The sequence below is a fragment of the Heliangelus exortis genome, chromosome Z, assembly GCF_036169615.1.
Source record: "Heliangelus exortis chromosome Z, bHelExo1.hap1, whole genome shotgun sequence".
NCBI lineage: Eukaryota > Metazoa > Chordata > Aves > Apodiformes > Trochilidae > Heliangelus > Heliangelus exortis.
This window is the reverse complement of record NC_092454.1, coordinates 60,055,434-60,075,718: the sequence shown is the minus strand read 5'-3', so window position 1 is coordinate 60,075,718 and position 20,285 is coordinate 60,055,434. Positions and strand designations below refer to the sequence as shown.

At 45.3% G+C, this 20,285-nt stretch overlaps 1 protein-coding gene across 3 annotated transcripts in view; it reads right to left on the bottom strand.

Moving 5' to 3' along the window:
* Positions 1-20,285, bottom strand: part of CORO2A (coronin 2A) — a 60,205-nt gene that overhangs the window by 20,403 nt on the left and 19,517 nt on the right. Inside the window, exons 1-2 of one of the 3 annotated variants that reach the window (XM_071730681.1) lie at positions 18,464-18,585; positions 4,393-4,593 (exon numbers count right to left, since the gene is read on the bottom strand). In XM_071730681.1, coding sequence (XP_071586782.1) covers positions 4,393-4,593; positions 18,464-18,556 — 294 coding nt within the window. In that variant the 5' untranslated portion in view covers positions 18,557-18,585. Of the gene's footprint in view, positions 1-4,392; positions 4,594-7,976; positions 8,091-18,463; positions 18,586-20,285 lie in introns of those variants that run through there. The other 2 variants (XM_071730684.1, XM_071730683.1) reach the window with 2 other exon arrangements.

Genomic DNA, 20,285 nt, shown 5'->3' with positions numbered 1-20,285 from the left:
GATTTTACTAACATTGCAGCAGCACTTGCTTCTCCCTGGCAGGAGAAGAAATATGGGGGGCTCCAGGAGCAGCCTTGCATCCCAGACATCTGTCCAAGAGCTAAGGTCAGTCACCTGAGGAGGGAAACATTGTGACAAGCTAATGATGCCTACCTTCTTACTTTTAATCCACCTGGAAGAGTTGTAAATTATAATGAATGGAAATGTGTGCTCTCCTGGAAAGTAAACACTTCTGTTGGTGTTCTCCCTGAACCTCTCTAGGAGTGAGCCTTAACAGTGCACAGCAGAGGGGAATCAGTGCTGGCCCTAACCTGGATGTGGCTATGATGTAAATTTCCCAGCCTTGAAAATTTATACAGATTTGAATGCAGAACAGGACACGATGTGTAATTATTTTGGCTTCACTGGTAAGTTTGTCGCCTAGACTGGGACTAACCTGCTTTAAACTGAACACCCAGGGGGCTTTGAAATGCAAAAGACTGTGCTTTTCCAGGCTAGAGTCTAAAACAATTCCCTTTTATAACAGCGACAATGCAAAGTGACTTGGGAAGGCAGAAGAGAGATAAAAGCCCTTTAATAAGCAGTGTTCCCCCGCCCACGGTGTCCTTTTGTAGGCTTCTGGGCTTGGTTTCCAGCTGGCAATTCAACTGGCTGGACAGCCAGCTCCACAGGGATCCCTTGATCCCTATGTGAACTCCATCCCCTCCCAGGGCTGGCTGCCTGTCTACTCCTCTTTCCATCTGGGAGACTCCCAGGCTGCCCTGAGCTTGCTCTGCCTGTCCCATCCTGCAAGGTTCTCCTACCCCCAAGTCCCCAGCAGGCTCAACTGGCCATGGAAAATGAGCCATTGACTACCTGGCTACCAGTCCTACCTGCCCTAATGCAGCCCTGCAGCCCCAGGACAGAGCAGGACCCACAACACATGAACAACCAGGCTCCTAACAAATATAGGATAAATAGGCTGTTGTTCTCAGATGCACAACTGTATGTGGTACCAAAGCTCTTCAAGTGCTGGGAGAAATCTCATTCTACAGATCAACTGCAGTTTCAGTAACAAGATGTGTTGTCATTCATGCAGAGGTACCTGATTTCCACAGTTACTTTCATAGCTTGAAAATTAGTAGTTTTTGAAACACTCATTTGCTAGATTCCCAGCATTTTTGCAAAGTAGCTGAACTCAGGGTTCCAAAAACTACTCCTAGTGGGAAAGCTGTTAAAACACTCCCAGCAGATTTATAAGGGGCTGATTACCATGAGATGGGTCAGCCCCACCTCTCAGGTGTAAGTCCAAAGGGCACTAGCACACCTTTTTAGAACATCACAGCACACCACTCACTCATAGCATCACAAGTTCATCCCAAGTTCATCACAAGTTTCATTTCATAGCCCTTGCCCCCAGAGAGAAAGGAACAGAGTTTGGGTCTAGGAGGTCTACACAGCTACAGATGTCCTCCCTTTCACACCTAGTCCAGCTACATTGAAAGAGTGGAGATTCCATAGACTTGGACACAAATACCTGTGTGTCAGAACTTTGTTCTCATTTTTATATCCCTTTGCCTTATGCTGCTAAGGAAGACACAAATGTAGTCAAGTTTTGTCGTTGGAGAAGAAAAAAGGCAGGCCTTTGTCTTTCAAAGGGAGGACAAATTGCCCTCTGGGTCCAGACCCTTCCTTGGTATGCAGTGCATGCACTTTAACAACCCATCTGAGTCAGACACCAATCTACACTCAAGCCACACTGTGGGAAAGCAGCTCTTCACCCCAGTGGAATTACTGAGCCTGTGTCTCCTCTGACTCGCAGGATTTACAAAGACATTCTGTCTGTTCTGAGTACAAGGCAGCCCCTGTGGACACAGCCACTTTCATCCCAGGTAAGATGTGCTGCCATTCCACCAAGCTGGCTTTAATGGAGCATTTTTATGAAGACCTAGCTGACCATACTCCAAGTGGTGGCAAATATTCAGATAATTCTTCTTTAGGATGAGAGTAAAGGCCTGCCGAAAAGAGGATATCTATGGCAGAACTCTTTCCCTACATAACCTCTGCTGCTCCCAGCCTTACTTCTCCCCCAAGCTCTCAAGAGAGGAAGAATGGTGCAAAGGTATTCAAGAAGAGGTAAGAGACCATAGTGTCCATGATACAGCAGGAGAGGGACACAACAAACAAGCAAGGAGGCACAGTCAAACAGGGCAAGGTTGCCTGCATTTGAGCACATCCTGAGGCAGATAGAACCTCAAGTAGAGTATTCAAAATGTATGCCAAAAAAAAAAGCATTGGAGTGACAAGAGCATCTCCCCAAGCAGCTTATTTGTCCTTTCTGGAAAGTGCAACCTTCCCTGTCCCATCCACCATCTCACTCTTTGGCTAAACCTGACGCCCTCTCTCCTGGGCTTTCCTTCCACAATGTGGCATGCTTGGAATGTGGCTGCTCCCTGTGAATCCAGTCAGAAGTAACCACAGATCAGCTGTCCATCACAAGCACATGTCTCCAGGTACCAGACTGTCTTTTGTACCCTGGCAGACAGGGGCACAAGCCAAGGGAGCCCAATATGCTGCTCACTATAGGTCACCACCACAGGAAATGGGGGAGGTTCAAATACCACCACAAGGAGCACAAGCCTAAAGCTGCCACTTTGCAGCAGGCGTCACCAGTTTGGAAGTGCATCATGAAAGAACAATCGGTATATAGCCTCCAGACTCAGGGAATCCCTTCCTATGAGGGGCTGAGGCTTCTCTCTCCCAACAGCATGGGTCAGGAAAAAGTTTTCAGAGAACAGCTGCACAAAGCACAGCACATACAGATCCTTTCTCTGATTCACCACCAGAGGTCAAGCCTCAAGGGACTTCCTGAACTAGGGAACTGCCATCTGAACAAGCACAGTTCATAAACCAACTCCTATCCGTAACTCCGTCCTTTATGAACCCCTTAATTTTTTCTGGGCTTGTCAGCTTTTGGAGCAGTGAGCTCAGCATATGAACTGCAGAAACATTCATATCCACCACTAACGGTCTGCTCCCTGGTCTCCAGAATCCCCTTCACCACACAAATCAAGAAGAATTGCTTCCTACATCTCTTTTCCACCCTCTTCACTATTTTATATATATAGTTCATTTTCCTTTTCCCCCAGAATGACTGAGGACTAACCTATAAAGCATTTCATCACGTGAAAGCAATTTCACATTTTTATTGATGTACTTTAATTATCTTTTTCTGTATCTTCTAGTTCTACCATGCCTTTTGACTTCTGCAGGCTGTATTTCAGATCTGGGTGGAGCAGGTGTTAAGAAGGTTAAGGAGGTTTTAAGAACAGAAGAATTGCTACTAAAGACTAGCTAGGCTGAGAAGAGGTGAAAAGACAGAAGAATTGATAGTAAGCAGTGCAAGCACTTTCATCTCGTTTTGCCAGCACTTTGAGAGCTGGGTCCCACCCCACACCCCTCAGTCACCAGCTGCCTGCTTACAGATACTGCTCTGTGACAAAGACAAGTTCTTCAGCCTCCAGCTTCACCAGATCATGGTCAAGGGGGGAGAAGTGACTCAGTCAAGAAAAACAAGGTAGTGGTTAATTTTAGGACTGTCTCTGAACAGCACCAGTGGTGAAGGAGCTGAATAAACAAAGAAGGGCAGAGATCTGTGCTAGGTTGTTTAAGCACAGCCAGTTAACTTTCATCCTTCGCAAATGTATATTGGAAAAGTGGCACTGCAATAACACCATCAATTAACTTTTAATTAAAGGCTGAACTTTTGCCTTTCATCTGTTTGCCCTGATTCCACAGAGCTCATAATCTCATACTGAAGTTAATCCACATTAGTGCATGCCTAATTTTTCTGAAGCAATAAACATCAGTCAGCCAGTTTCTCCCTCTCATCAGATCCCTAAGTCACCAAAACCCATAAACATGGGATTTGATTCTGAAAGGGAAGTTTTTCCAGAGTGAGTGCTTGAAGCTTAAGAGCTTCATTGCCTGATAAACATGTCTCTGTTCTTTCACAAAGGAGAATGTAAAGGAAAACATATTCTCCTTTAACTGAAGACATGCCACTAAAGCACCTCTCAGTTTTGCCCTCTGTATCTAACTGCTTTTTTATTTGCAGCTTTTCCTAGAGATAAACATCTGAACAACACAGATCCTGCAGATTATACAAGCAAGGCAAATGAGATGCAAAATTAAGGAAGGTGTTAAAAAACTACAGACAGCAATGTAAGATATGTAAGTACACACATCCCAAGAATCACCTGCCAGGGCATCTGGCATCTGTCCCATCATTTTGTCATTTGGGCAGCAGCTATAACTGAATATCATCCATGTGATCTAGCTCCCTAGAAAGCCCGGCACTCCTCCAGCCTCTAAATGTGCTCTCTAAAGCCAGCTTGCCTCAGCAGAGCTTACCTGCTGGATGGGAATGACGAGGAAGGCCCCCCCGCCTGCACATTCTGTCACCACTGCAATGAAGTGGGGGTTCACAGCACAGAAGTGGTTGTCATAGACGTTGCGGGTGATGGGCACGCAGTCGTAGCACTTCTCCTTGCTGGCAGCTTTGCCATACACGTGCCGGAATTTGGAGCTGCGGTACTGTGGGTGCCACGACATCTGCAAAGGGAGAAACACAATAACCTGTGACAAAAGGACCAGCCACCCCAGCAAAACCACTCCTACTCTTTCCCCACCCCATCCCCAGCAGAGGCTCACCCACCCCTGATTTTCGGTCCTTGCATCATCAACCTGCAGACTGCTGGGAGACTTTTTGGAAGAAAACAGACAGGTGAGCAATCCTGAATATTTAGGTCTAACCAGAGTGAGCTAAGGGCCTTGAGGACCAGCTGATCGTTACTGAAAGATCAACTATGTGCAAAAGATTAGGGAGTTGGCAGTAGAAAAGATGAATAACAGGCTGGGAAATCATCTCATAGACAACACATAAACAGTTGTATTTAACCCGTTAGTGCACTGTGGCATATGAAAAATGTGTCATACCAATCAGCAAAATGCTTGTATTATGTTATCAGCCTGACTGTGTATAAAAGGGCTACTCCTGCTCTCAATAAACGGCAATACTTGGATTACATTAATCTGTGTGTTGTCCACTGTTCTCCCACAGCAGCCAGCAAGCAGCAGCAAAGACAGCTGCCTCCATCACCAGCCAGCTGGGATGTGCAGGCACCAGGAATCCCTTCCACTGGGGCAGGGCCACATGTCAGCAAGTTCAAAGAGGAGAATCCTGGTAGCACAGAGCTCAGGAAACATAAAACATAGAACATCTTGGGTGAGGAAATCCTGAAAGGTGGCAAGTGAACAAGCCAGTCTGGATGCAAGCTTTGTTTAGCCCTCAGGTGGTTTAGGACCAAAAACGAGTCTAAAGGTTGCTTAGACAAAGGGAAAAAAGCTTTTCCTGGGAAAAGGCACATGCTGGGTGTGGTAAGAAGATCCTAGTGCCCCACTGAAGAAAAAGAGATGCAGATCAGGCAAGGAGGTAACTGGTGAAAAAGCACCGCATGCTGGGAGGATGGGCAAACGCCGGGAGACCCAATACTGATCTCTTTAACATGCCTTTGCTGAAAAGTATTATCAGTGATGCTGGATCAATGACACTCCAGTAGGAGAGGGGAACCCAACCAAGGCCACTCACCCATGTGAGTAAGTGTCTGAAGTAAGCAGTCACTCCATGGCAGGAAGCCAAGTGCATCATCACCTGACAAGCAGGGTTCAAAGCAATTCTAAACCAAAATGTCCTGATTGCTTACAATACTTGTTACAATAATGCATCCTCCTGGAATTAACTATTAAATGCCAGGAATCTATTGCTTGATCCTGGGCAGTAAAGCTGGAGATTTACAAGCACCCATCAAGGCAAAGATCCACAAATCTCACATACCACATCACACCGGCAGATCTGGGCTGTGAATAGTGCTAGGACACAAGTTCTGTCCTATTTCCTGCCTCTCTCCAACCTACTGGACAGCTCAGAGACAACCCCACCTTGGACAAATACACATGCCTGTAAAAAATCAGTCCTGGCAGATCACCAGTCCCTTTCACAGTCATTTTAATGCTCAATTTTCTCTTGACATGTTTTATTTTTGTTAACCCTGCACTTGTCCACTTCTCAGCTGATTGAATTTCCTGTGCCGAAAGTATTAGATGCAAAGACTCTGTGACACAGTAAGGCCCAAACAAAAACAAAGAAATGCAGGTTACTTGCAAAATAAAGGAGCAGTCCTGGGAAGCTGGTTGGGTTCACTCATAAGAAAAAACCGAAAATCCCAGTATTGTCTGGATGCAGCAGTTTCTTCTTACAGCAGAAACATTGTATTTCAAAAGGAAATCAATTTTCTGGCTCTAAGGACCTTCTAGCTAATCTGCTGTTGAGGTGGGAGAGATTGTGTGTAGTCTGGAGGATGGGTCTTTCTTCTGCAGAAAGGACACATGCAAGATACTTATTATCAAAGCAACACTCCTATGGAGTGCATGAACACACAGTAAGATACTGACATCCCATGTAGACTGCCTGTAAAATGTTAACATAGAATAAGGAATAAAGGACACAAAATTAATTAAATGCCCATGTTTTGGAAAGAACTGCTTAGGAAAGATAGCTCTCTCCCCTTTCACTGCATAGAATTAAAGTTCAGCTGTCACATGAATGGACTTCAAAGCACCTACTGTTTAGACAACAGAGCAAGATATGACTGGGAATGTCATAAAACTGGATAAAACAATCCCGGCAAAATTGTGTCCCTCTTGACAGCAGAAAGCTCAGTATTAAAATAAGAAAAGCTTGGATAAAATATAGCACAAAACAGCCTTAGCTGCTTTTGTGAGTTGATAAGACAAAGCCACATCCCCCTTGATTTAATGATCAGAATAGTCCTGCTCTGACCAGGAGGATGAGCTGGAGAAAACTAAGAGCATGGAGCCACCAAACCATAGTGAAACCCCACAATTTACAACTGAAAAAGCCTGAACCATAAAATGCATGTATAGCCTGTCTGCTACAAGCCATCCAGTGGACAAAATGTAGTTCCTCAGCCTGAGACAATCTTCCAGCTAGCCACTAGTGAGACCAGCACAGCCAGGGCTCTGACAGATCTCATCTATTAGACAGTGCAAGCCATGCTGCATGCAAGGAGATCCTTGTGCAGGAAAGAAGTCACCATTCCTACATCCTCCATCTGAGTTCTCAACACACCAAATGCTGTGCAATGTATAAATACAGACCAAATACCAGATGCACAGCCAGGCGTAAAGGACTACAGAAACACTTTTGCCCCAAGCAGGTCCCCAGTAGGGTCTGCCTTCACACAGCTTGCCCAGATCTGTCCTTCTGCTGCTGTCAGATAAATGTAGGAACCAGTCACAGACCCTTGGTAGCTCTTTTCCATCAGCAGTCCTGGTCCAGCCTCTGTTCAGCTCCTGTGCTTGCATAGCAGGGCAGAAAGGGCCTCACTCTACAGTACCTTTCTGCAAGTATGTTTTTTCTGTAAAACACAAAGTTTTCCAGTCACTTCTCCTCCTTCCTCTATCTTCCGAGAAGGGACAGATTGGGTTTTCCATTCCTCATCAGGTACTTCAAACAATCTCCTTTTTTCTCTGCTAGACACAAAGCCATACTTGCTCCTACTTGTTCCTGAAAGAAATAATCTGAGTGAGTGCCATGTCCACTCTTCAGGGCTGAAGGTGAAGCAGAGGGCCAGAGGGCCAGAGGGAAGAAAGGCATCTCCTTCCTCTCAACAAGGAGAGCAGAAAGCCCCACAACAAAGGCAGAGCTGCATGAAAAATACTCATGGCCAAGCAGGGGGAGGAAATATGGTTTCCATAAAATCTCCCATCCAGGGCTCAGAGAACCCGTGCTGGTGCAGCTGACAACAAAATCTAGACTGGTCTCCTTAAACAAGCAGGTCTGCAAATGATGTGTGGGAGATAAGGGTCTCCTCAGATAACAAGTGAAAGGAGATGCCAGTTCTTGATGGACGTACCTGCTTCCAGAAGGGGCTGTGGTTTGGCCTGCAGTGCCAGGATGTATCTTCATTGCAGAAGTGCAGGATGTCACTGCTGTGGTGAGACAAATGAGAGACAAAACGCTTCCCTACAGGGCAACATGTGAGCAGCTCCTGAGTGCCTGTTTCAGCAGAACAACATAATGTTATCTGCTGCACTCTTGTACCAGGCAGAGACAATCCTTCTTTCCTCTTTTATTCTCCACAACCTAAAGACTGTCAGCCACTCAAAGCAGCTCAAAAAGCCAAAGCCCATCTGAAGATGAGTCTGACAAGGAATGAAAAGGGCAACACAAAACGTTCCTACAGGTACCACAGCAGTAAAAGGACAAAGATGGAAATCATTGGCCTGTGTAGCATCCCAAAAAGAATATTTGTCTCAAAACAGCCACCTCGACAAAGTGGCCACTGTGCTCAGGCGGAGGCCTCATTCGATAGCCATCTGGGCTCTGTTCTCTCAAGGAGAGACCCCATTTGGGTACCCACCCTGATAAACAGGGCCCTATTCTCACAAGGGCAGCCCCTCCTCTAGTGGCCATCCCGATAAGCTGAACACTGTCCTGGCAAGGGGAGCTCTGTTTGATGGCCACCCTGACAGGCAGGACACTGTCCATATTCCATAAGGGACAGGGGCAGGCACCCTGCACCCTGCGGAGCCAGAGTGACATCTTGTGTGTGCCCCGGGTAAGGCCACTGGAGAGGGCACATGTGCAGAAATAAGGGTTATTGCCGTGTCATCCCATCTGGAGGGGTCCAAGTGAACACCTGGCTTTGCAAGATATGCCAAAGACCCCCCAAAAAATGGTGGGGTCAGGCAGCATAAAAGAGGCACACTCGAAATGCAGGATGTGTGCCCACCATCAAACGACCTGAACTTCCTACCAAGATCATTGCTGGATCCAAGGGTGGTGATAACTTTCCTGTCTCTTCTTTATCTTTATCTTTATCTCTCTCTCTCTCTTTCTCTCCCTGTGTCTCTGTTTCTAACTTTATCTCATCACATGAGGGTAACATAGTTTCTAACTTTGTTAAGTTTTACTACTCCTTGCTTTGTTAAGTTTTGTTAGTTGTAACCTGTTCTTTTGACAACTTCCTTAAGTTTTGCTAAATTGTAATCCATTGCTTTGAAAGTAACATCATTTATAATTCCACTAGTTGTAATCTCACATGCTTTATAATCTTACTCACTTTTAGGTAAAGCTGTGTTTTTATACAAATCTCCTGGGTAATAACCTTACTCCTGAGTACTGCACAGAGAATTCCCAAACTCCATCTCGCTGAATGGGTTGTTAAAAGAGATTAATTAGAGGAGGAGAAGGATTGGGCCGAGCCACACCCAGGCTCCTCTCTGAGGGAGTTTAGAAAGCAAGGGGGTCCAGTCCGAATCTCCCTGGGTCAACCCCCACTCTGGGGAATCCTGCCCGTGACCATTCTGTGGGATGTAGAGATGTGCCCACTCCATGGGACATAATATTTTGTTTGACCTCCACATCTGGGGAGCTGTGCTCACTCTGTGAGATTTGATAGTGCTGCACCCACCTTGTAGGTCTGCTAAGGAATGGGCAAGACCCTTCGTGACAAAGGACCCAAAAAAGGCTGAGGCACCAGATGCCTTCTTTTCACCTCAGCCTTTACTGCTAAGATGGTACTTAAGGTCTCCAGGGCCCCTGAGACCTATGGAAAGCCCAAGACAAGCAAGACTTGAATGTAGTTTATCTCAGTATTAGCAAGGCTTTTGACACTGCTGTCTCCCATAACAGCCCCATAGACAAATGGGCCAAGTACAGACAATATAAAAGGAGACACTGAGGTGGACTGTAAACTGGCTGAACTCCTGGGCTCAAAGGCATGCTACAGGCAGCACGGAGGCCAGCTTCCAGTGGTGTGCCCCAGGAGTGAGCACTGGGGGCATGCTGCTTAACATTTTCATTAATGATCTGGATGATGGGGCAGAGTGTACCCTCAGCGAGTTTGCAAATGATGAAAAACAAGAGCACAACACAACTTTGTACTGTCAACCAGAGGGAACTCAACAGACTGGAGAAATGGGGCCACAGGAACCTCATAAAGTTCAAGGGCAAGAGCCCAGTCCTGTATCTATAGAAGAACTCCATGCACCAGTATATGATAAGTGCCAGCTGTCTGAAAAGCAGCTCTACAGAAAACATCCTGTGGATCCAGATGGTCAACAAGGTGAACATTAGCTTCCAGCAATGTATCTTTCCAGCAAAGAAAGCCAGTGGCCTCCTGAGCTGCCTTAGGAGGATTGTTGCCAACTGGTTGAGGGAGGTGATGCTTTCCCTCTACTTGGGATTGAGTGTGGCACATCTGAAATGCCAGGACAAGTTCTGGGCCCTTCAGTACAACAAAGATATGGCTATCCTGGTCAAGGTGCATGACAACAGTGAAGTGAATGGAGTATCGTTCATGTGAAAAGAGGGTGAGAGAGATGGGAGTGATCACCAGGAGAAGAGCAGGCTCAGGAGGATCTTATCAATATGTAAAATACCTCAGGAGAGGGAGTAAAGAAGACCAAGCCAGAATCCTCTTGGTGGTGTGCAGGAACAGGACAAAATACAATAGGCCCAAACTGAAATACAGAAAACTTAATTTAAAAACATGGAAACACTTTTTTTTCATTATTTTTTTTTTCACGGGTTAACCAAAGAGGTTGTGGAGTCTCTGTTCTTTGAGATACTTAAAATCTGACCAGCCCTGATCCTGGGCAACTTGCTTTAGATGACCCTGCTCTGAGCAGAAGAGTTGGATCACTATTCTGTGATTCTATGATTTGAAGGCCTTGGATGTCAGCCACATGTATTTTGTACTGCCCTCAAAATGCCCCTGGCAGCATACAAAGATAGACACACGTTAATATGTGGACTTTTAACCCAATAAACCTGAACTTTGTCTTGCTGTCTCAGCTCTCATCTGTTCCTCTCACAGACAATGATCACAACACATCTCTTACCCATTCCATGAAAACTACTGTTTGGATGGACAGCCACTTTCAAAACTGTGTAAACTGTGTAACTGGAATTACTGGAATAGGGGTAAGAAAGTCAGGGGATATACACCAGCATTTCCTCAAAAAGAGAGGACTGGTTTTTATTTTAAAAAACCCTTGCACCTCCAAAAAGAAGGACAGTTTGTGCATTTTATAGTACTCCAAAATCAAATGTTTTGCTTTTCCTGGTTGTTTTTTAGGAATGAGTGTTAGCTTGCTCCCTGCACTGGAGGGCTGGCTCCAGTGTTCAGAGGGTCCCTCCTTGCACAGCCATGTCTGATCACAGTGAGACAGCATGGGCAAAGCCCAAGGTCCTGTAAATCCTGGGTGTGGAGCACCAAGTAAGGCTTGAAATCACAGCTCAGGGATCCCCAGCTCACCTCACCTGCTTGTGGGGCAGCAAGGAGACAGGGTGCCTAGAGCGTGGGTGTGCAGAACATCTGTGTAGCCTGGGCAGCATATCCCCATCCTGAGAGGCACCTGGAGCTAAAGTCTGGGTCCTGTGATCTGGCTAAGGTGGCAGAAGATCCCTCCTCACTTGCTGCGCAGAGCTCTGGTGCCACTATCCCAGCACAGAGACTGATGATGAGCTGACAGTATAAAAGGACCATTGGCTCTCTGACAGTCTGGCACAGGGTCCTTTGTGTCCTGGAGAAAGGGAGCATAGCCTTTGCTATCCAAGAACTAGCTCCTGCCTTCCTGCCCCATCATCCTGACCTAATTCCCTGTATCACCAGCCTCTCTGTGGGGGGAGATAGAACTGGGATGGAAGGAGACACTGCAGATTGTACTAGTGTTTGTTCATATGTGTCTAACCATACAGCTGATGCCAAGAATGTGTTTAGCAGTATCCTTCCCTCACCCAGCTCTCAAAGACCAAGCCCAGGGACTTTGTGGTCATTATTCCCACATCTTCCAATAAGGATTTATTTTTTTTTTCCAGAAGCTGTCAAAAGGTCTTAGAAGAGGATACAGAGACCCCTGCAAGCATTCCCATGTCTGCTTACCAGGCTGCAGTGGGCAATCAGCACAAGATTTTTCAGGTTGGACAGTGTTTCCTAGATAGCTTCTGTCCACTGAAATATGAAATCCTAACACTGGGAGCACTACGTCATGAAATAATAGAATCACAGAATCACAGAATGTCAGGCACTGGATGGGATCTCTGAAGATCACTGAGTCCAAGCCTCCTGCCAGAGCAGGACCAGAACTAAGGCAAGTCACTCAGAAATATACAGTGCTACCTAATAAATGGAATAAAATACATCCATCTGATCATGTGGAGAGCCTCAGCTGCAGTGTGGAGAAGCCTTCATGCAAACTGGTCTCAGAACATAAAAAGATCCTCATCACTTGTCCATGGTCCAGCACACAGTAAAAGGAAGCAGAGAACGTGAGATTATGGCTGCAACTTCTCTCACTTGATAAGAACAGGGGTCTTGCTACAATCCACACTCTTCGATTGTCAAAACTTTGTCTGTCCCAGTCCCTTGCAAAGCAGTAAGGATGTAGACATCTGAAGCAGCATAATAGAGTCCTGAGGGTACGCTGAGAAACCTCTGGAGGTGTCTTTAGTGTGCAGCACAGAGTGCAAGCTTCACTGAAAGACAGGCATGCAACCAGCACACCTGTTTCTGTGTATGTACAGGTTAAGTTGCAGGTGCAGCAGACAGAGTCAGCAACAGCTCACACAAGGAAGACCAGAAGAGAATCCACCTAGAACTGATCTGTTAAGTCTGCTGCTTTGCAAGACCTTTCATTCCTTTTTTATTTTTTTTAAGACAATCATATTGTCCTTGGTTCAGATGTTTGCTCTGATATTATGAGATAAAACAGCAAAGCTGTAGCAATTCTGAGCCCAGTGTTCAGAATGGGTGCGATTCTTCTACCTGGCACCTGACAAGGTCCCCAGAAAACCTCCGGAATACTTTGACAGCCTCAGACACTCCTGTTCAGCCCTTTTCTGTTTACCAAAGATGAGCATAGAAATGCATATGTGAAGTCTAAAGAGCAGACAGTTAAAGATGGAGTCTCCCACAGTCTCCCACATCTCTTTAGAAACACAATGGAGCAGCTCTGGACTCTTTTACAAGGTTATTTATGAAAGTTAGATTTCATGACTCATGAAACCTGAGTGCAATGGACCTAGCTCCTTGCCAAAGGTGTGAGGTCCTAAAAGGGTTGTGAAACCTCAGGATGTCTGCAGCACTGAGAAGCAGTCTTGGAAGAGCTATGCTGCAGCATATTTACTACTCCCCAGGAAATGTCAGACTAAACAAACAGGCATATGCACTTCCGACTGACTGAACATGTGCTTCACCATAGGCCAGAATGCTGCCACTTGGCCTATTGCATTCCACTTAGCCTAGGATTACAGTTTCATGCACTGTGCATGAAATTTGTGAATCTCACACTGGCCTAGTTGTGTTCTGGCACTTTCAGTCCCATCTATGACCTGCTTTCTCTTGCTCAAAAGACCTGAAAATTAACCAGGTATGAAGGCAAACTTTAAAATAAAATATAAAAAAAAAAAAAAAAAAAAAAACAAAAAAAACAGACAAACAAAACAACCCAAGGAAAACAACCAAAAAAACCCCAAAACCTGAGCAAAATCAGATCATAAAAAACATGTGATGTGGGCCAAACAGAGCACAAATGGGTGAGGGTCACATCATAGCTAGAAACCAGAGTGTCTTAGGCAACAATGACCTCTCAGCTCACCCAGGGAGCCACAGCCACGTGGTGTGACACTGTCACCCCAGGAAAGGAGGAGTAGCTACAAACCAGGTCTTGCCTTGTTCTCCTGTGAATTAGGCATGCACATTTCCAGGATGGCTGGAAGCACATCATGGACTGTGCTGCACTCAGCTGGAGCAGGGAGGAATTTAGGCTACTTCAAGGTCAGATGGAAGATGGGTTTGTAACCTCACCAAGCAGCCTGGGGCAAGAAATCCCACTTAGCATGCTCAGCTCCCACGTTGCATGAGCTCCCATGTTGCATCTTCAGTGCATGAGATGCTTCTGCTCTTTCCCTGTCCCCTGGGACCAGCAAACTCCGAAGGACTCAGCACCCAGCATCTCCTATCATGTCATGCACACAAAATGAAACAGTAGATTTGGATCCCCACCGTGGGAGGGCAGAGGTGACACCAGAAAACGTGGGAGCCAGGACTGCCATACATCCTGCTGCTGGCTGCCAGGAAGAGCACTCATTTTCCCACGTTCACAGAGCAGAACTATCAAGCAAAGAGGCTCACATCCACCAAACAGATGCCAAGGGCTAATCATGCATGCCTATTTCTCAAGCCAGGAGTGTCCACTGCCATCTATACTGATTGGCTTAGTGTCAAGTGACAATTTTCCTTTGATTTTATGCAAGAGGAAAGGTTGAGCAATTCCATCATTTACCAACCAGGATGTTCTCTGTATGTCTTCTTTCCTTCCTGCTCTGAAAACACAAGCAAGGAACCAGGTAGATTGGCTCTGTGATGAAATACCCATGGCACAAGCTGTCTGTGTTTCCAGGACAGAAACAATACACAAGGGAGCAGAGAGGACAACGTTGTGCTGTGTGCTCCTGCCCCACTTCACATGCCTGGACTGAGATTTCAGTTCAAATTGGTTTTCCTCTCACCAACAACATGTACACAAAAGACTTCAGCTCTGGGTACTGTACAAGAGAGCTCTACATAAAGCAGTTTCCCACTCCTCACTCTGCTGTCCCGATCTATTGTTGCAGGACGAAGCCATCTGCTACCTACTCAGAACCAGGCTTGTGCAGTCTTCACAGTCATAAGGTCTTGGTTCCAGTGTCTCCACTTTAAGAAACTGTAGGCGCCACTTCTGGTCATAGACAGGTGTGCTTCTTCCAGCATCTTATTTCTTGCTGAATCTCAGCAGAGGAACAGCTGTGGTGAAGGCTGCTCCATAAGTTTCTGCTCTTACTTGGCCAGCATCAGGGCATAGGTGGGGAGCAGTGCAGTACACACCTCAGATCAGCAAGGTCAGTATTTCTTACACCTCCTGCAGAAGACATTTGTCACCTGGATGTGGTACACCAGTAAGACTCAACATAAAAGAACTTGCACTGGGGCTGCATGTAGCAGCTGAATAAACAAGCAAGCCAACCAAGTCACAGGTCCACACAGCAAGACTGAAAGAGTTTTTGCAAAGATAAATACACCACATCATTGTATTTACACTGAATAATGCTACTAATGCTCCTCCTACAGGGAAAAGATCTCTCCCCAAGACCCAGTACTGCAGGCCACATGCTCCAAACAACCTGCATCTGCAGTTAGGCAGCAGCAAAACAACAGGCACAAAAAAAAAAAAAAAAAAAAAAAGTGTGCAGAACAACTTCTTATTCCAGATGGCTTTAAGACTTTTACCTTCACATCAACCCACAAGCATTCCTCATTCATTTTCCTAGACTTATGCAGACAAAAAAGGCTGCAATCCTGATAGGAGCACAGTGATTGCAAAACAAGCAAGCAGAAGGAAGGTTGCACTAGTCTGCAGGTACCACTTTTCTAGTTACAATCAACCAGTGCTGGGTTTCGACTTCTGATCCCATGTGTCCATGTTTGCCTTCAGCTTTCATGGCAATGAAAAGGGCTTTGTTAGAAACAGCAGAGTGGGCAAATGTGTCCCTCTTGCTAAATCAAGTATTGTAACAAGATACAGTTTTCTGCAAGAAGTACACACTCATCCTGTGAGGGTTTTGGAAGATGGGACAGACTCCCTCACATTAACACAGACCAGACTTGGGCATGAGCAGTCAGCCCATTGGAGCATGCTCTTGTCCACAGAATCACAGAATCATCCAGGTTGGAAAGGACCTCTGAGATCATCAAGTCCAGCCCTTGATGCAGCCATCATTTGTTCTACCCTGCACAAATATTATTCCCAGATGATCTCACAGATTCAAAGAATCACAGAATTAACATTGGAAAAGACCTTTAAGACCACCACGTCTATCCATCAACAGTCCCCCCCTCATAAAATAAATAAGATATATTTATCAACATCTGTATCACCATGCCCACTACAGTGTGTCTCAAAGTGCCTCATCTACATGGCTTTTAAATACTTCAGGCACAGTGATTCCACCACCTTCCTGAGCAGTCCATTGCAACACTTAATTACTCTCTCAGTAATTAAATTCTTCCTTGGATCTGGTCTAAATCTACCCTGGTGCAACTTCAGGCCACCTTCTCTAGTCCTGTCATCATTCACTTGAGAGAAGAGGGCAACACCCACCTCCCACAGGCTCCCTTCAGGTATTTGTGGAGAGCAATAAGGTCTCCTCTTAGCCTCCCCTCCTCCAAATTAAACATTCCCAATTCTCTCAGGCTCTCCTAATAGGATTTGTTCTCCAAACTCTGCACCACCCATTCTCTGAATTCACTTCAGAAACAAAATGTCTTTCCTGTAGTGAGGTGCCCATCACCAGAGCAGAGCAGTCAGCTCTTCACACCTCATCCTGCTCCCATCCTCCACTTTTCCTTTTCATCATAAGGTACAGTTTTATCACAGATGTTGGTGAACAATCCTCTAGCTCAGAGCAAGGCAACTCCCAGTGACAATTCAGAATGGCTGCAGCTTTTTCTAGGTGTGCAAACCCCCAGGAGGGAAACCCGCTCACTCTCCCAGTGCTCTGAACCACCTTCTTTTGGTTGACCCATCCCCAGAGACTTCTCCCTGTGGCTCTCCATGCATGGCTGGGAGAACCAGAAGTACTTTCAGAGAAACCCACTTCCTGTTCCCAGAAAGGACTCACCAGTAGCCTGGAGGAAGCCAGCCCTGTTCTCATAATGAGAAGGTCACTTATAAGTGTATTAATAAACACCAAGTCCTATGCATGATGAGGCAGATGGAAGTCCCTGGGTTTGTAGCCTGCAAAGAAACTAGAAGAGACCCCTCAAAACACCAAAGAATTACTGTGCTGCCTGACCATTGCAGAAGCAGGTAAAGGCTTTGCAAAGGCACCACTTTGCTCCACTGGTTTGTGACAATTCTCATCCTTTTGCTTCGCTATGATTAAGGTCTCTATCACAAAGGCAAATGCTCCTCTGTCCTGTCCTTTCCTGCTCAATGACACCTGATCTATAACACGCTCTTCCCAACAGAATGTATGTCAATAAATCAAAGACAAGCCCTCATACAGCCATCCCAGCTTTGTGTTGGAAGGGTCATGATGTCCTTTCTTATTTTAAACATTTCTTGTCTTTGGTTGTGAAATGTTTTGCATAAGGCTGTACAAAACACACTGTTGTCACTGTGGGGGAAATATTGCTAAGAACTGACCATGGAGGTGAGTATTTAACAGATTATCTTGTTCTCAGCAATGCCAACAGCAGGTCTGCATGGACCGTCTCCCAGTCCTCTGGTACCAAGACAGCTGCTTGCTGGTGCACCAGGAACATGAAAGTGTCCTAACAGATCTCCAGCATTTCAACTCCTTTCTTAAAGGAAAGGTAAAGCTTTTCCATTGCCCAGAGAAGGCAGAAAGCTCAAACATGGGCTACAACTGTGTTTTGGCTCAGGAAGTAGTTTCAAGCACAAATGAAGAAGCTTGTTGCAAAGGAGTGAAAAAAGAAGGAGCTAAAATAGGTAAGTCTTTGCAGGTGGCATATGAAAATATTCAAGAGCACTATGCTGAAAGGAAGAGAGGTTAAAGTTGCAGGCACACAAAGAAAAAAGAAAGGGGATAAATTTAGCTAGATTTTAGTTGTAGCATTACAACTAAGGGGATGACAAACAATTTCTAAATGGCACGAAAGATACTAATTTTTTTCTCAAACACAACAGGACTGTTGTGGTTCATCTCCTGCAAGTTCATAATGGTCCACCTCAAAATGCAGGAAAACAAGCAAAGGCAGCATCAGACCTGCATGGATGAACCAGGACATCCTGATAAAACTCAACAATAAAAGAGGATATAAGAAGCAGGTGTAAGAAGGCACCTGGGAGGAATATAGAGGCAGTGACCAAAGACGCAGGGCTGGGATTAGGAAAGCTAAATCCCACCCAGAGCTGAATCTGGTGAGGGATGTGAAGGGTAACAAGAAAGGTTTCTACTGGTACATTGTCAGCAAAAGGATGCCTTGGGAAAATGTAGGCCTGCTGAGGAATGGGAATAGGGACCTAGTGAGAAAGGACACCTGAAAGGCTGAGGAACTGAATGCCTCCTTCACCTCAGTCTTTACTACTGAGATCAGTATTCAGGTACCCCATGCCCCTGAGACGTGTGGAAAGTCCAAGGCAAGGAAGATTAACCCTCAGTAGAGTAGCATTGGGTTGGGGAACATTTAAACAGGACATGTACAAGGCCCTGATGGGATTCACCCACAGGAGGTGAAGAAGCTGACCCATGTTATTACAAGATTTTCTCTAAAATGTCATGGAAATTGGAGGACGTTCTTGAGAACTGGAAGAAAGCAAATGTCACCCTTACCTTCAAAAAAGGCAAGATGAGGATCTGGGGAACCACAGAACCTTCATTCAGCCTGAGCTTGATCAAGCAGTTAAACATAAGTAATTCTTTCATTGTGAGGGTGGTCAAACTCTGGAAGAGGTTGCTGAGAGGGGCTGTGGAGACTCCAGCCTTAGATGTACTAAAAATTCAAGCAGACAATGCCCTGAGGAACCTGCCGTACATGGACCTGCTTTCAGCTAGAAGCTGGACTTGATGATGTCCCAAGGAACCTTCACCCTCAGCCATGCTATGACCCTGTGTGATATATACAGTGATTTCTATGGAGAGAATCCTGAGCAGGAACAGTGAAAGCAGACCAGAGCTTTCTGTGGGCATTCAACCTGAAGGACATGGGAGATGTTCCCCTTACACAACACTGCCTGCCAGCAACCCATCAGACAGAGCCACACCCAGGGGAAGGAAAACGAGCAGCAACCCAGCCTGGTGACTTAAAGCAACAAAAATAGCTGGACTACAGCGTGCACTCCCTCATTTAAATCCAACCACGTGAGGAAAGCAAGAAAGCAAGATTCTAAGTTTGCAGCAGAGACTGGAGAAAAGAAAATGACATCAAAGAAGTGAAAAATGGTACAAAGTTAGCAGGTAGAATTAGCAGGCAGATAGAATTGAGATAGTAGAGTCAGCACAGCCTTCTTAAACCCTTGCAAGGCCTCGCAAACCAAACTGTAATAAGCGAAAATCTCTGTGACACAATGCACTCAGTTTCCAATATTATCATGGTTCCTCACCACAGTGATAAGACAGCATGAGGCTAGCAAGAAGTTCCTCAAACAGACAAGTGGTTTGTGAAAAATAATACATACATTTGGGTGGGACAGGAGGATAAACTCATTAAATTGAGTCACATCATCACAAATCTTGGGAGTCCAACATTTTTCCTATTCTTCCTTCATTTCTCTGAATCCTTCCTGAAGGACTGTTTTCTGAAATTGTCCAGAAATGGACAAAATGAAACTTTTCCAGCACTCAGCTGCCTTTACAATTACAAACCTTTTCCCCGCTTTCAAAATTAAATCTCCTTTTGTGCAGTAGATGTTCCCTTGCTTCTTAATCTGTTTAAACAGATCACAGGAAAAAGACTATTTCCTTCTTGCTGCAGGAAGCTCTACTCTGTAATTGAGATGGATCTTTCCAGTCTTCTCCAGTTTTTACCTAATTCTTCTACCATGAGACATGTTTTCTCAATAGCTGATGAATTTATCCTCCTCACCACCACTCTGTTTGGCTGGTCTGTATTTTTCCAGATCAGTTGCACATAAAACTGGAATACATCTATTGTACTAAGATGGACAAATAGATTCTTCCTTTGTAATTTACCAGATACTCTCTTGTTCATATTTATCATTTTCTTGTTAAAGTATGTCCCTGGGTTGTGCTCTGCCTGGAATGAAGCAGTCCCTGGACTCTTTTCTGCAGAACTGCCCTGGGTCTGACAGCACTCCATCATCTGAAGACCTGAACTTCTCCCTGCTGACTGCATCCTTATTTCCCCATGCTGTTTCTCCAGCTCATCAAGGCAATTTCAAACCAGAGCCCTGTGCTGCACACTTCCTGCTCCTCCTGTTTCCTGTTTATTATTTATTCCTTTGTCCTGTTTTCTTATAAAAATACCAAACAGCATCAGATGGTAGAAAGAAGCCTGCAAAATTCTTCTTATAAATCCTCATGTTTTGATAATTAACTCTCACAGAAGCTCTCCTGTATAGTTATCTCACCAGATTTATATGTGCCTTACCATAGAGAGGTGTATGTAATACATAATCCTCTATCTTAATTGCAT